Raw genomic sequence first — 17,891 nt, 5'->3', positions numbered from 1 at the left:
GCACTTGAGAGTGAATAAAGTTCATTTCTGTGTGAACTATACCTTTAAATACAGCTGCTAAACTCAAAGACTGATTGATCTCATTGTGAATTTGGGGTTCTGGAATCTCTGTACTGTACCACTGTACTAAGTGGTTCCCCTAGCAACGCTCTTTGTTATGCAGATGAGGCAGAGATGAAGGAATAGGCATGTTAAATGCAGGTGTCCCTGATCTGCCATCTGACATAACACACACACACACACACATAAACACACACACACACACACACACACACACACACACACACACACACACACACACACACACACACACACACACACACACACACACACACACACACACACACACACACACACACATAAACACACACACGTGACGCTTGCGGCTCAATAAAGGGATGAGCATGTGAGGCCAGTCTTTGCCATGTGCTTTGGTCATGTAGAGCTGCACTTCAGCCCACATTGACCAGCGTCTGATTCACACACGGCACAGACAGCACACACACACACACACACACACACGCACACACTAATGGAGTTTTGATTGGTGTAATTCATGAAGGAGTTGCAGAAAGAATCACTACAGCTGTTTGATTAAAGGTCTCTCAGATTTGTAGGTATAGAAATGTGATCTATGGAAATATATGCAGATTACATAGACAGATAGACAGACAGACAGAACAGTAGATAGATGGATGGACAGACAGATAGATATATGAGCAGACACACAGACAGAACAATAGAAAGATAGACAGAGAGACAGACAGAAAAATGATAGGTAGAAGGATGGTCAGACAGACAGACAGACAGACGGATGGATGGACAGAAAGAGAGATAGATAGAATGATAAATAAATAAAATGATAGACAGATGGACAGACGGATAGAATGATAGATAGATAAAACGATAGATAGTTAGACGGACAGACAGAAAGAAAGATAAGCAGACAGACAGATAGAAAATCAGACAGACAGACAGATGGACAGATAGATAAATAAAACAACATATGGACGGATGGATGGATGATACAATTAATGGATAGATGGATGGATGATAGATAGATAGATAGATAGATAGATAGATAGATAGATAGATAGATAGATAGATAGATAGATAGAGATGGAACGATAGACAGATAGATGGACAGACAAATGGAATGCTACACAGATAAAACAAGAGACGGACGGACAGCCGGACGGACAGACAAACAGACGGACGGACGGATGGACAGATAGACAGTCAGTCAGACAGACAGACAGACACACAGACAGACAGACAGTCAGACAGACAGAGAGACAGACAGACAGTCAGTCAGACAGAAAGACAGACAGTCAGAAAGACAGACAGACAGTCAGACAGACAGACAGACAGACAGACAGACAGACAGTCAGACAGACAGACAGACAGACTGTCAGACAGACAGTCAGACAGACAGACAGACAGACAGTCAGACAGACAGACAGACAGACAGACAGACTGTCAGTCAGACAGACAGACAGTCAGTCAGACAGACAGACAGACAGACAGACAGACTGTCAGACAGACAGACAGACAGACAGTCAGACAGACAGACAGACAGACAGACAGACAGAGAGACAGACAGACAGTCAGTCAGACAGAAAGACAGACAGTCAGAAAGACAGACAGACAGACAGTCAGACAGACAGACAGACAGACAGACAGACAGTCAGACAGACAGACTGTCAGTCAGACAGACAGACAGACAGACAGACAGACTGTCAGACAGACAGACAGTCAGTCAGACAGACAGACAGACAGACGGACTGTCAGTCAGACAGACAGACAGTCAGACAGACAGACAGACAGACTGTCAGTCAGACAGACAGTCAGTCAGTCAGACAGTCAGACAGACAGTCAGACAGACAGACAGACAGACAGACAGACTGTCAGTCAGACAGACAGTCAGTCAGTCAGTCAGACTGACAGTCAGTCAGTCAGACAGACAGACAGACAGACAGACAGACAGACAGACAGACAGACAGACAGACAGTCAGACAGACAGACAGAGAGACAGACAGACAGTCAGTCAGACAGTCAGTCAGAAAGACAGACGGACAGACAGACAGACAGACAGACAGTCAGACAGACAGACAGACAGACAGACAGTCAGAAAGACAGACAGACAGACAGACAGTTAGACAGTCAGACAGACAGACAGACAGACAGACAGTCAGAAAGACAGACAGACAGACAGACTGTCAGTCAGACAGACAGACAGTCAGACAGACTGTCAGTCAGACAGACAGACAGACAGTCAGACAGACAGACAGACAGACAGACAGACAGACAGACAGATAGACAGTCAGACAGACAGACAGACAGACAGACAGACTGTCAGTCAGACAGACAGACAAACAGACAGTCAGTCAGACAGACACACAGTCAGTCAGACAGACAGACAGACAGACAGACAGACAGACAGACAGACAGAATGGTTGATAATAGATCTCCTTTCTCCTTGATTTCATGTGTCCACTTTGCAGTAAATTTTTGCTGATGATTGTTTGGCTCAAAGTTTTAAACAATCTTCAAGTTATGAGAAATGATATGATATCTGGACGAGTGTGATTGTTGTTGTTGTTGTTGTTGGTCACGGTGAACAGTCGCAGGGCTGGAGGGTTGCTATAATAACAGTCACAGATGATGCGAGTCAGTTCCTGCTGATGGTAATGAGTGTTTCTCTCAGTGGTCTGATCACAGCAGCCAATGAGCTGGAAAACACTGGATCTGCTGGAAACTTCCACAGAATGCCAGCGCTTATCAGTGTGTGTGTGTGTGTCAGTGTGTGTGTGGTTTCTCTCTGTGATATGACTCACACTGATAGATTACTGGAGAAGCAACAGGTTTTTTTTTTTTTTTTGCCTCCTGGAAAAACTCACTTAATTTGACCATATTATTTCTTAAAACGAGACAATATTGTGTGCTTGTCTAGAAAATGCTTCTTGATTTATTAATTTTTGGTCCAGAAACAAAACAAAAGTCTAAAATGACAAAAACTATTCGCAATATGCTGCATACTTGCTTAAATAGTAGAAGCCCATGTATAGTAGACGTCTATAAACAATAAGTGTGTGTTTGTGTCCACAGGCCGCCGAGGTGGAGAAACAGCTGTCAACTCAGGTTCATTCATTACGGGACGACTTCAAAGAGAAAAGCATCTCCAGCAACCAGCACATGACGCGCCTGGAGACGCTGCAAGCTGAGGTGAAGCTTTACCGCATTTACAAAGCCACGCACTGTAAAAAGTGATCATTTACTTTACTACATAAAAGTGGGTAACACTTTATAATATCTACACGACCTGACAAAAGTCTTGTCGTTAATCTCAGTTTAAGAGCAACAAATAAAAACTTTGCTTCTAGTTGATCATTTGTAAAGTGGCAGAAGGTCGATTTTTGTGATGAATCATCTGTTGAGCTGCAACCCAATCATCACAAATACTGCCGAAAGCCCACTGGAACCCGCATGGACAAACCGCAAGTTAGGTGAAGTACAAATTCAATTCAGCTTTATTTGTATAGCGCTTTTACAATGTAGATTGTGTCAAAGCAGCTTCACATAAATGGTCATAGTAACTGGAACAGTGTAGTTCAGTTTTTAGTGTTTAAGTTCAGTTCAGTTCAGTTTAGCTCAGTTCAGTGTGATTTAATCATTACTGAGAGTTCAAACACTGAAGAACAAATTCATCGATGCGTAACTGATCCTGAACCATGCGAGGCAGTGGCGACAGCGGAGAGGGAAAAAAAACTTCACCTGATGGGAGAAGAAAAAAAACCTTGAGAGAACCAGACTCAGTTGGGCACGGCCATTTTAATTTCTCCGCTGGCCAAAAGTCTTGTGCAGAGCTTCATTCGCCGTGGTTTAGGCTGGAAGATGGCCTCAGTGAAGACTTGTCTGTCCCTGGAGCGTCGCTGGAATCTCATCATGGTTTGGGGTTAGATTCAGTATGGGGGCTTGCGAGAGATCTGCAGAGTGGATGGCAACATCAACAGCCTGAGGTATCAAGACATTTGTGCTGCCCGTTACATTACAAACCACAGGAGAGGGCAAATTCTCCAGCAGGATAGCGCTCCTCATACTTCAGCCTCCACATCAAAGCTTCTGAAAGCAAAGAAGGTCAAGGTGCTCCAGGATTGGCCAGCCCAGTCACCAGATTTGAACATTATTGAGCATGTCTGGGGTAAGATGGAGGCATTGAAGATGAATCCAAAGAATCTTGATGAACTCTGGGAGTCCTGCAGGATCGCTTTCTTTGGCACGCCAGATGACTTTATTAATCAGTGATTTGAGTCATTGCAGAGATGTATGGATGCAGTCCTCCAAGCTCATGATGGAGTCAGACACAATATTCATTCTGTTTCCACTGCAGCATGACTTTATATTCTATACTGGACATTATTTATGTTCAGTGACAAGGCCTTTGTCTAAGTAAAGTCAGACTTTACTGTCCTAATGAAATAATTAAAAATCAAGGCATGATCATGTTTTATTTTGGTAAAATAAGCGTAATTTAGAGGCCACTTCTGATACCAAATGATCAACTAGAAGTCGAGTTATTATTTGTTGTTCCTAAAACTTGGATAGGAGACAAGACTTTGCCAGGTAGTGTACACACTGTGGATCATTTATTAAGCATTAGCAAATATTTAATTTATTATTTAAGCATTAACAATATAACTAACGTGTATTAATGTAGAGGTAATTCTTAACAAATAATAAATGAACTATTTGCTAATGCTATTTGCTAATAAATGATTCATATTGTCTAGTTCAGTAGTTCTCAAACTGTGGTACAGGCATCCTTCTAGAGGGACGCAGAGGAATATGTCATATATTTACACACAAAATATATTGAAAAATGTATTACAAATGATTTATATGTGAATATGAGGACTATTTATGAGGTCCAAACAACATTTCTAGGTCTTGATGAATAGGCTACTATATGTTAATACTTTACATTGAAGTACAGTGAAGTACGAGTTTTAGTTTTTTTTTGTTTTTTTACTTTTTAACAAAAGTAGTCTAACATTGTAATTTAACTTTTAAAAGCACATTTTTATTAAAACGTTGACATTTTATTTCGTTTGTTTGCTTTTTACATATAAGCACAGTACAGTGTTAATGTTCAAACTATATATAATGTTTAAAGTGGCTGACAATAATAAATATTTGTAATAATAGGAATTAATCTGCCTGGTTTTTGAACTGTGCAGTGCTGTAGCTGCTTAATTAGGCGTTTACGCTACTGTATTTCAATACTGTTCAATATGGTGGAGACTATTCTTTTCTGAGGTGGTACTTGATGAAAAAGGTTTGAGAACTGCTGGTCTAGTTAATATAAAGTGTTACCAAAAAGTGAGTAAACCCAGTGAGACAAGTTGACTTTAATTTAAAAAGCCATTGTAACTTGGAACTTTCAAGTTGATTCAACTTAATTTTTTATAACTATGCACATACAGTTGAAGTCAATTTTTTTATTCCCCCTGGATATTTATCTTTCCTTAATTTTTGTTTAATGAAGAGCATATTTTTCTTCAACACATTTCTAATCATAATAGTTAATAACTCATTTCTTTTTATTATTATTATTATTTTTTAAGGTTTTTTTTTAACCTTTAATGGATAGAATAGTGCAGAGAAATGACAGGAAATAGTTGGGAACAGAAAAAGGGGAATGGTCGGCAAAGGACCTTGAGCCAGGAATCAAACTTGGGTCACGGTGAGCACCATGGTGCTATATGTCAGCGCACTTAACCCATAGGCTATTGGCACTGATGTTAATAACTGATTTCTAATAAATGATTTCTTTTATCTTTATCATGATGACAGCACATTATTTTACTAGATATTTTTCAAGATGCTATTATTTAGCTTAAAGTGACATTCAAAGACTGAACTAAGTTGATTAGGCAAGTTAGGGTAATTATCTAAGGGTAATTATATAAGTCATTTTATACCAGTGGTTTGTTCTGTTGACAAAAGATATTGCTTAAGGGGGCTAATAATATTAAGCTTAAAATGGTTTAAAAAAATTAAAAACTGCTTTTATTGTATCCGAAATAAGACTTTTCCCAGAAGAAAAAACATTATAGGAAATACTGTGAAAATTTCCTTGCTCTGATAAACATCATTTGGGAAAAATTTGAAATAATTCACAGTATGGCGAATACTTTTGACTCCAGCTGGAGTTTATTTACTTAATGAAATAAATAGTAAATAGTAAGGCAACAGAGTTGCCACACTTTTTTAAGTAAAGTCAACTAATTGCTTTAAAAGACACATGTTTACTCACTTATTTTTAATTAAATCAACTATTGGTTACAGTGTGACACCATATTTCAAAACCTCCTCTCCTCTGTTTTCCTTCCGCAAATGATGGTTTGTGTCCCGTCACTAACAGCAAGGGCTTGAAGTAAGTGCTCTCGAACCGCTTGTCTTCCTGCATGCTCATTGTGGATCATATCGTGACTGCTTTCGTGCCGTCTGAGCGAGGGTGTGTTGCTTTTCTCATTAACTCATCTGTGTGAATTGGCTTCTGGAGTGTGTGTTGTGACAGAGCAGGAGAAACAGTGTCAGTGTGAGTTTCACAGGCCGTCATCAATGGCGAACCACCATCAAATCACAGCTTTGGAAAATTATGAAATTCTCAGAAAATGACTTATAGGGATAGTTCACCACTAAAATGAACATTTGCTGTTCGTTTAGGCCCGATCCCAATTTGACCCGTCAGCCTTTCTCTCTACCACTCATTTTGTGCGTTCACGTGAAAAGGGTAGGGGTGTCCCAATAGAGTGGAGGAACTATGACGTCAATTTGTATGCAAAAACCCGGAAGCCAGTTAGCATTTTAGCAGTTCCGGTTCCCTCGTCCCAAAGTCAATAGGTTTTTTGAATAGGGTTTCAGTAAAATCGCTTAAATAAGGATCATGGCTAACACAAACTCAAGATATTTTCACGTTTTGTTCTACGACATAAAACACATCAGTTACAGCACACTCTTGAATTTTTAATTCAGCCATGCTTCTTTAAAAAGACGGCTGCTAAATGGGACTACAGGTGGTGTCGGAGACATTAAACGTCATCGAGCTGATCTGGAGCGCAGCTCGCTTGTGTTGGGCATTTGGATTTGCCTGTATTTAGGTATTTTCATAAATAGTATTTTATAGTTTGTAGTATTTTTCTAATTGGGACTTCAGATTGTGTGTAGATAATTCCTTCAGTTATAAAGGCTGTCGAGACAGATTCATTTGTTGATCATTTATTTTAATTAAATGGTATTATGAAGATACTGCTCACCAGTGCAGCCTGTCTCTGTCCTGCTCTCAGTAATGCAAACATGTGAATAAATGTGTCAAATACATGCATGTTAACTGTCATTTTAACGTGATCAAGTGATTTTTCGTCTGTGTTTTCTTCATGTGAACACATTTAACTCGGTCATACCTGCAATATTTACACTCCCCCATAAAATGTAAAGCAGATGTGACTGTATGGTAGGGGTGTCAAAATTAATTGTTTCTTCTGTGCACCGCGATGCAGACGCGGACAATTCGGTATCGGTTCAGTAATAATCATAACAGGGTATTATGTACTGACGTCATTTACCTCATATGCGCTCTGTTGCGAGGGAGGCGAGCGCGAGTATTTACAACGCTCCAACTACTTAAAACTCATAAACTGTGCACAATTTCACTGTGTGTGTTTGCTGGATCTGTCTTTCACTGACATATACAACAAAAGCCCCTATTTTACTGCGATTGAGAGAATGAAAGTACTCCATTTCTCTCTCTCTCCCTCTCTCTCTCTCTCTTTCACACACACACACTTACACACACAGACACACACAGACAGACAGACACACACACACACACACACACACACACAAAGTTAGGCCCATTTAACCTGCTGGCGTGACTTTTCTTCTCCTCTCGGCTGTTTTATATCATGGATCAGCTGTGATCGCCGCTGCCGCCTGCCGCTTATCAGTGTCACTCATCTGTAAAGAGCGCAGCGTGCAAGAGCCAATCGCAACCGTTTTTGTTGAGGGTGTGACCAATCAAAGGGGTGTAAGAGAACTAGACAAGGATCAGAAAGCGAGCTGGATATTTATATTTGTTTATATTATTTGCTAAATGCTCGTGTTGTTTAAAGGTAAAGTTTATATATCTGACTGTTTGTATTAAATGACTAAATTGTATTACAAATAGTATATAAATATAAATATATTCATACATTTAATAGAAGAATTGCTGCTGTGAAGAAAATATAAAACTGTTAATGAAAAGCATCGTCAATGCACCGTGATGCACCGAGATATCGAATTGAACCGAATCGATGGCATGATAATCGTAACCGAACCGAACCGTGAGACTAGTGTAGGTTCACAGCTCTACTGTATGGGCTGCTTTTCACTGTACCTCCTGACAAAAAACTACGGTTAATTTACTTTATTCAATTCCCCTATTGCGCATGTGTTTGGACTGTGGGGGAAACCAAAGCACCCGGAGGAAACCCCCGCCAGAACATGGAAACTCCACACAGAAATGCCTACTGATCCAGCTGGGACTCGAACCAGCCACCTTCTTGCTGTGAGGCGACAGTGCTAACCACTAAAATTATATTTATATATTTGTCCAATTATTTTACAAAGTTTTGTTATAACTTTTACTTTAATAACTAAATTGCACTGTGCCATTATTCGTTGTATTGCTAGCAATTTCAGAAGGAATATTGTAGAAATTAAACCAGAATAATGATATTTTATAATGTACGTAATACTCCTGTACGCACTCATAAAGTTATTTTTGATGGTTGTTTAAGCTACTTATTTAAAATGAGCTGAAGCAACACAGTTCTTGAGATTTTTTTTGGCACAACTTAATTGTTTTATGTTTAATCTACATAAATGTGCAAAAACAAGTTAACTTTAGCGATTTGTGTTGGGACAACATGAAGAAATTGCGCGGAACCCTACATTTTTTACAGCGATCACACTATTTGTGGCGTTTTTTCATTGTTATGATTTATTTAAAACCTGTTTTGACACAGTTTTTTTTTTAATCATTTTAATTTTTTGTGGGGGCGTCACGGTGGGTAGCATGATTGCCTCACTGCAAGAGGGTCTCTGGTTCGAGCCTCAGCTGGGTCAATTGGCGATTCTGAGTGGAGTTTGCATGGTTTCCCCGTGTTGGCATGAGTTTCCACCGGGTGCTCCGGTTTCCCCCACAAGTCCAAAGACATGCGCTGTGAATTGGGTAGGCTGAATTGTCTCTTGTGTATGTGTGTGAATGAGTGTGTATGTGTGTTTCCCAGTGATGGGTTGCAGATGGAAGGGCATCCGCTGCTTAAAACATATGCTGGATAAGTTGGCGGTTCATTCTGCTGTGGCGACCCCAGATTAATAAAGAGACTAAGCCGAAAGGGAAAAAGAATGAAGGAATAATTTGTTTTTATTTTCTTGTTTATGTAAAGCACTTTGAATTACTATTGTGTATGACATGTGCTGTATACAGTAAAGACTTTGTCTTGTGTTCATACTCACAAATATAATAATAAAAATGAAAAAAAAAAGTTATAAAAAAGTATTAAAAATTAAATTCTAATTGGACAAAAGTAATGAAAAGTATCCTAATTACTTGATACTAAAACACTTGCACTATAATAATAATGCAGTCCAATTAACATGGAGAAGTGCAGTGAATTTCTCTGGAGGTTAAGGTTGAGAGGCTATTTAGTCACATGATTAGTGGTCAATAGTGACGAGCTGTCAATCGAACTTGAGTTGATCGACAGGATCAGCTGAGCTCTGTCCATCCAAACAGTGTAAAGACACCTGAATGAGAGAGTCTGAGCAGTGTGCGGATGGAAAGGCTCTTGAGCAGTGAATCCCCCATGTGGAGTGTGTGAACTCCAGCAGGAAAACTGCTCTATTTCAAGAGGCAGTGCTGCAATGACTGGGTGTTCCTGAAACTGCAGTCAAAGAGAGAGAGCGAGAGAGAGAGAGAGAGAGAGAGAGAGAGAAACGACCAGGACACAAACACACTTCCATCACTGTCTGCTTTAGCTCTTTTTAAAAAGGGACCTATTACGCCCCTTTTTACCAGATCTAAAATAAGTCTCTGATGTTTCTAGTGTGTGTGTGTGTGTGTGAAGATTCAGCACAAAACACCACACAAATAATGCCTCTTTTAGGCTTTAATCCTAATTGTGGCGTTTTGGTGACTGTCGCTTTAAATTCAAATAAGCTTGTGCTCTTTTTAAAAGAGGGCGGAGCTACAGATGCCTATGTGTCAGCAAAGAGTCACAATCAAAAACTATGCTAATGAGGGAGAGAAGGTGACTAGTGGGTGGGGCTTTCCCCCTCTGATGGCATGTACACAGGGAGAATGTCGATCAAAGTGTTTCTGTAGACTGTTTATATCAAGTGTGATGATAAAAACATCAAATTAATTCATGTTTACCATTAGAAGCTGGTTATATTCACACACACAAGTGTTTAAACTCCTTATAAAAGTGATTTTTGCATAACAGGTCTACTTTACATGACATTTTCGAGAAAAAAAAAAAAGTTTTACAGAGTTTATTCTGGAAATGTTTTTACATCTCCCATTATTCACATTAAACCTTTTCAAACAAGTCCAAAACTACCTCAAGCAAACCTAAAACTTCTTGTTTTGCAAATAAAGCGGTTTCTAATTGTGATTTGCCGTTTCCGTTACTCATTTCACATGGAAAACTTCAAAATGCACATTTACACAGTGGAAGGGGTAGTTCACTCAAAAATGAAAATGTCTATTCCCCCTCATGTGGTTTTAATCCTCTTTCTTCTGTTGAACACAAAAGAAGATACTTTGAAGATCGATGGTTGCTGGCAGCCATTGACTTCCATAGCAGAAAAGACAATACTACAATACAACTATAACTTTTTTAAGTATCTTCTTTTGTGTTCAACAGTAGAAAGAAAGTCAAATATGTTTTGGACAAGTAAAGATTGAGTAAATGATGACAGAATTTTCATCTGTGGGTGAGCTGTGCCTTTAATGACTCATGTGCAGTTTTAGTTGCATATTTAATTGAGTTGCACATTTAGTCTTACTGTACTGAAGCATGGTGATGAGTATTAGTTAATTTGCTTTACCCTGTTGGCCTGCAGTGTTATCTGGGAGATTCCCTCAGTGCGGTGAAGTAGGTTAGCAGATCTGGGTCAAGACATGAGGGAGAAACCAGCAAAACTCCTGCTCAAGACGCTTTCATTCGCTTCACAAACAGACCAGCACTGATTCTCACTGTCAGTCGGTCTTTTGTGAACATCAACACGTCCAGATCACATTTGACCTGAAAAGTATGGAGCTAGATTAGTGTCAATAATAATTCACACACAAAAAAAGACAATGTGCTAAAAAAACATGCAGATCACATTTTACCAGAAAAGTATGGAGCTAGATTAATGCCAAAAATAATTTGCGCAAAAAACACAGTGTGCTAAAAAAAACCTCCAGATCACATTTTACCAGAAAAGTATGGAGCTAGATTAGTGCCAAAAATAATTCATGCCAAAAACACAATGTGCTAAACAAAACCCTACAGATCACATTTTACCAGAAAGGTATGGAGCTAGATTAGTGGCAGAAATAATTAACACAAAAAACACAATATGCTAAAAAAAAACTCCAGATCACATTTTACCAGAAAAGTATGAAGCTAGATTAGTGGCAAAAATAATTCACGCATAAAACACAATTTGCTAAAAAATTCAGATCTTTTTTTTTTTACCAGAAAAGTATGAAGCTAGATTAGTGCCAAAATTAATTCACGCATAAAACACAATGTGCTAAAAAAAAACTCCAGATCACATTTTACCAGAAAAGTATGAAGCTAAACCAGAGGCAAAAATAATTCACGCGAAAAACACAATGTGCTAAAAAACATCCAGGTCATATTTTATCTGAAAAGTATGGAGCTACATTGGTGTCAATTATAATTCACACAAAAAACACAATGTACTGAAAAATAAAATCCAGATCACATTTTACCAGAAAAGTATGGAGCTAGATTAGTGCCAATAATAATTCACTCAAAAAACACAATTTACTAAAAAAAATTCAGATCATTTTTTTTTTTACCAGAAAAGAATGGAGCTAGATTAGTGCCTAAAACTACAATGTACTAAAATAACATCCAGGTCACATTTTACCTGAAAAGTATAGAGCTAAACCAGTGCCATAAATTATTTACGTAGAAAAGAAACACATGTACTAAAAAAACATTTAGATTACATTTTACTAGTAAAGTATGAAACTACAATAGTGCCAAAAATAATTCACTAAAAAAGCACAATGTACTAAAAAAATTAATATCACATTTTTCCTGAAAAATATGAAGCTAGTTTAGTGCCAATAATAATTTACGCAAAAAATACAAAGTAATAATAAACATTTAGATGACGTTTTACCAGAAAACTATGGAGTTAGATTAGTGTCAATGTGTCATGCAAAAAAAAAAAAAAAAAAAACGCAATGTACTAAAAAAAAATTTCTTGTGACTAAAAAATAGCTGATTTACATTTTCTTTCTTAAATTGCCAGAAAGGTTACAAATCAAAGCAATACTGAATTAATGAATGCTAATATAGCATTAAAAAATAAAAACATAAATTATAGTTATTAAAGTAATATCATAAAATGAACACAATTTTTATTTGTAAAAATAATCAAAATTAGATAAACTTTTTTTGTAAAAAGTTCTTTCATAACTTTAACTTTAATAACTTTAATGTATTGTATTTTGCCATCATTCAATCTATTACTAGCAATTTTAGAAGAACACTTTAGAAATTAAACCAAAATAAAACAATAAGGGATATTTTACAAAGTAAAACTATTCTGTGATATATATATACTCACTAAATAAGAATAAAAGTATTTTTAAAAGTATTATATTACACAGCAATGGTTCATCCTGGCATGGACCTTAAAAGATTCTAGCTGCTCTCCTGTCATAATATTGTTTGTACAAAAATGTATATTATTACATGAAATATTATAAAAGTGTTAATATAGCAAAATTGTTAGCTGTTTTTTTTCTTAAAAATGCCATAATTTTGAAGGAATTTACAACTTTTGATTTCCCTAATAACTTCTGAGTGAAATCATTTTCTACACTACATTTCTTTTTCAGTTTCAAAAGGTGATAACAATGGTCAATGGTAATAACCATTAAATCACAGCATTTTGTGTTTTCACAGATTAGTATGAACTGGCAACACTTTGCAGTAAAAAATACCAACTTGTAGGCATAGACATCACCTATATACTATAGAACTGCAGATTAACTATGCCTATATATAACTACTACTATAAATAACAGTTAAAAGCTATTAGTTACTAGTTAATTAAAGTAATTAGGAACTAATAAAGTGTTATGGTAACTAATAAATTAACTTTTCTGATTTTAATTGCAATGGAATAATGTGCACCTTTTTGTCAAGCTGCTTTTAAACACTAACTATTGTGATAAGTGCTATACAAATACACTTGAACTAAATTGAAAACAACACATTGCAAGTTTTAGTACATCACAGTGAGAATGCACCCTTTAAAGAGCCTCTGAGTGCTTCAGCAGTTTTCAGGAGTCAGTTTAAGGAGGATTTATTCCGTTATCAAGCACACATTCCTGACTCTGGAGGTGTTGTTGACTCCCTCCTGAAGCCTGGCAACACAGCATTCCTTCACAAACACCACACATTTAACCCGTTTAATCCACCAAACCACATCTAACGCGCTGACTGAGGCGGTCATTATTGCTCATGTGAAGATACAGAGAGTCTGCGGGTGTGTGATCGGTGTGTACCGTGTGTGTGTGCAGATCCGGATGCTGTCGGAGCGCAAGCAGGATCTGGAGCGGAGGGTCTGTGCTGTTCTGGAGGAAAACCAGCAGCTGCAGAACACCGTGGAGGAGCTGAGAGAGAGGACGCTGGAGCTGGAGAAACACTGCCACCATAAAGACCTGCAGGTCAGACACACACACACATGTGGGTTTTAGTGGTTCATGAGGACTTACCATAGATGCATGTTATTTAATACTGTAAAAACCTATTTTGAAAATTTTACCTGAGACCCTGTTAAATAAGATATATAAGCATTTTGAATTATGAGGACACCATGCATGTCCTTATAAAGCACCTTAATGTTGTAATACCTAGGTCATGGTCATGTTATTATACACATTTTTGTACTTGTAAACCGCTAAAACCAGTAGACACACACACAGGTTTTGGTGGTTTATGAGGACTCTCCATAGGTGCATTGTATTTTACACTGTAAAAACCCATACTGCAAATTATGAATGAGACCCTGTTAAGTATGATATTTAAGCATTTAGAATTATGAGGACACCATGCATGTCCTTATAAACCACCACGTTGTAATACCTAGGTCATACTCCTGTCATTATACACATTACTGAACTTGTAAACTTCTAAAACCAGTATACACACAGGTGTTGGTGGTTTATGAGGACTCTCCATAGGTGCATTGTATTTTATACTGTAAAACCCATGCTGCAAATTTTTACAGAAACCCTGTAAAGTATGATTTTTAAGCATTTTGAATTATGAGGACACCACGCATGTCCTCATGAAGCACCTTAATGTTGTAATACCTTGGTCATAGTCATGTTATTATACACATTTCTGTACTTATAAACCTTATTAACCAGTAGACACATGCACAGGTTTTGGTGGTTTATAAGGACTCCACTTAGGTGCATTGTATTTAACAGTGTAAAACCCATACTGCATTTTTTACTGAGACCCTGTTAAGTATGATATTTAAGCATTTTAAATTATGAGTACACCATGCATGTCCTCATAAACCACCATGTTGTAATACCTAGGTCATAGTCATGTTATTCTACACATTTCTGTACTTGTAAACCTCTAAAACCAGTATACACATGCACAGGTTTTGGTGGTTTATGAGAACTCCACATAGGTACATTGTATTTAACACTGTAAAACCCGTACTGCAATTTTTTACTGAGACCCTGTTAAGTATGATATTTAGGCATTTTGAATCATGAGTACACCATGCATGTCCTAATAAACCACCTTAATGTTGTAATACCTAGGTCATAGTCATGTTATTATACACATTTCTGTACTTGTAAACCTTATACACCAGTAGACACACGCAAGGGTTTTGGTGGTTTATGAGGACTCTCCATAGGTGCATTGTATTTTACACTGTAAAAACCCATACTGCAAATTATGAATGAGACCCTGTTAAGTATGATATTTAAGCATTTTGAATTATGAGGACACCATGCATGTCCTTATAAACCACCACGTTGTAATACCTAGGTCATACTCCTGTCATTATACACATTACTGAACTTGTAAACTTCTAAAACCAGTATACACACAGGTGTTGGTGGTTTATGAGGACTCTCCATAGGTGCATTGTATTTTATACTGTAAAACCCATGCTGCAAATTTTTACAGAGACCCTGTAAAGTATGATATTTAAGCATTTTAAATTATGAGGACACCACACATGTCCTCATAAAGCACCTTAATGTTGTAATACCTAGGTCATAGTCATGTTATTATACACATTTCTGTACTTGTAAACCTTATACACCAGTAGACACACGCAAGGGTTTTGGTGGTTTATAAGGACTCCACTTAGGTGCATTGTATTTAACACTGTAAAACCCATACTGCATTTTTTTACTGAGACCCTGTTAAGTATGATATTTAGGCATTATAAATTATGAGTACACCATGCATGTCCTCATAAACCACCATGTTGTAATACCTAAGTCATAGTCATGTTATTCTACACATTTCTGTACTTGTAAACCTCTAAAACCAGTATACACATGCACAGGTTTTGGTGGTTTATGAGGACTCCACATAGGTACATTGTATTTAACACTATAAACCACCTTAATGTTGTAATACCTAGGTCATAGTCATGTTATTATACACATTTCTGTACTTGTAAACCTTATACACCAGTAGACACACGCAAGGGTTTTGGTGGTTTATGAGGACTCTCCATGGGTGCATTGTATTTTATACTGTAAAAACCCATGCTGCAAATTTTGAATGAGACTTTGTTAAGCATGATATTTAGGCATATTGAATTATGACAGCACCATGCATGTCCTCATAACTCTGGCATGAGGATTACAATTTTCTATTCTCTCCAAAATCGAGATAAATATAATTTTGCGTCTGGAAATGTACCTTGTTTTCTGCAAATCTAGACAAAAAAAGAAAGAAAAAAGAAAAGAAAGATGTCATATGACTGGATTAACAAAGTAAAACGTGTACATGGCCTTAAATCCCATAACATAAGATTTGTTTAAACAATTATTAAACTTAAAACAAACTATTCGCAAAAAAAAAAAAAAAACAGAAATAAATAATATTTTCTAAATAAAATTAAAATTAGTGCTGGGCAAAAATTAATCGCAAACGTTTTGTATAGTGTTGTTTTTATGTGTGTGTATTGCATATACACAATAAACTTATAATACATACACATATATTGTCAACACTAACTTTTGTTTTAATTGTGATTAATCTTTGCCCTGCACTAATGAAAATACATTTTTAATACATTTTTCCTTCTCAAAAACTACTGTATTTTCCTGCAAATCCATTTATAAAAATATTGAACTTTTAACTTTTGTTTTTCAACTAAACATATCCGATTATTTCTCTATTTTTAGACTTTTTCCTTTTTGGGGGGGAAAAATGAGAATAAATTAATAAAAACAAAAGTTGTTTTATGATTATTAAAAATTCTAATGATGTAAAAAAAATGTTAGTAATAGTCTTTCAATCCTTTATCTGTTGAAAAACTACATTCACATTTATTACAATATACATTATTTATTTATTTAAAGCAGAGGTGGGCAAGCTCGGTCCTGGAGGGCCGGTGTCCTGCACCGTTTAGCTCCAACTCTAATCAAACACACCTGAACACGCCCTCCAGGACCGAGTTTGCCCACCCCTGATTCAAAGTCATAAAACTTGTTGTATGTATTAAAAATCTTGTATTTTTTCCACAGGCTTTGTGGAAGGTTTTTCCATTCTTAAGTGAAATATAACAAACCCAAATTCAGCCGTTTGTTCTGACTGAGCCGAACTTAAAAACATTTCACTTTCAGATTAAAAGAAAATCTTTGAAAACTCGCAAAAAAGCATATTAACAAACCATGATGATGTTAAGATACATTTTGAAATGTTCTTTGAATATATATAATTAGATTAATTCTTAAAACATAATCTAAGAAATATTTTATATATATATATGATATATATATTTTATATATATATATATATATATATATATATATATATATATATATATATATATATATATATACATATATATGTTTGATATTTCATTTGATATTATTTTATTTGAATATATCATTAAATCCACTTATTTAAAAATTACCTGAGAAATGTTTTATTTTATTTGATATTTTAATAATATAATATTATTTGGTAGAACTTATGCGTTGTCTGATTTTCTTAGCATTTTGTATATTTGGGAGAGCAATTTTTTGGTGGAAGTTATATTAATAAACTATAATAATAACATTGTTTTATTTGTAATTTTATTTGATATTATTTTATTTTATATTTTATTTAAAATTGTATTTAAACATATCATTAAATCAATTTTCACAAACTATCTGAGAAATATTTAATTTTATTTTAAATTTTATTTAATATTATTTTATTTGAAATTGTATTTAAATATATAATGAAATCAATTTTCACAAACATGATCTGAGAAATATATTTTTTAAATGTTATTTAAAAATTTTATTTGAATATATAATTAAATTA

General features: G+C 36.2%; 2 protein-coding genes across 9 annotated transcripts in view; one reads left to right on the top strand and one right to left on the bottom strand.

The window, feature by feature from the left end:
* Nucleotides 1-17,891, bottom strand: part of gcn1 (GCN1 activator of EIF2AK4) — a 779,792-nt gene that overhangs the window by 564,220 nt on the left and 197,681 nt on the right. The gene's annotated exons all lie outside the window — the stretch shown is intronic.
* The window catches only part of bicdl1 (BICD family like cargo adaptor 1), an 81,766-nt gene that overhangs the window by 38,932 nt on the left and 24,943 nt on the right, over nucleotides 1-17,891 (top strand). For 7 of the 8 annotated variants that reach the window (XR_012384059.1, XR_012384058.1, XR_012384060.1 and 4 more), the window contains exons 3-4: nucleotides 3,109-3,225; nucleotides 13,886-14,032. Coding sequence is in view for 2 of the 8 variants with exons in the window: in XM_073910045.1 (XP_073766146.1) it covers nucleotides 3,109-3,225; nucleotides 13,886-14,032 (264 nt within the window). In the remaining 6 variants the exon portion in view is untranslated. Of the gene's footprint in view, nucleotides 1-3,108; nucleotides 3,226-6,428; nucleotides 6,437-13,885; nucleotides 14,033-17,891 lie in introns of those variants that run through there. The other variant, XM_073910046.1, reaches the window with a different exon arrangement.

Source organism: Danio rerio, chromosome 8 (genome assembly GCF_049306965.1).
Source record: "Danio rerio strain Tuebingen ecotype United States chromosome 8, GRCz12tu, whole genome shotgun sequence".
Classification (NCBI taxonomy): Eukaryota; Metazoa; Chordata; class Actinopteri; order Cypriniformes; family Danionidae; genus Danio; species Danio rerio.
This window is presented reverse-complemented; position numbering and strand designations above follow the sequence as displayed.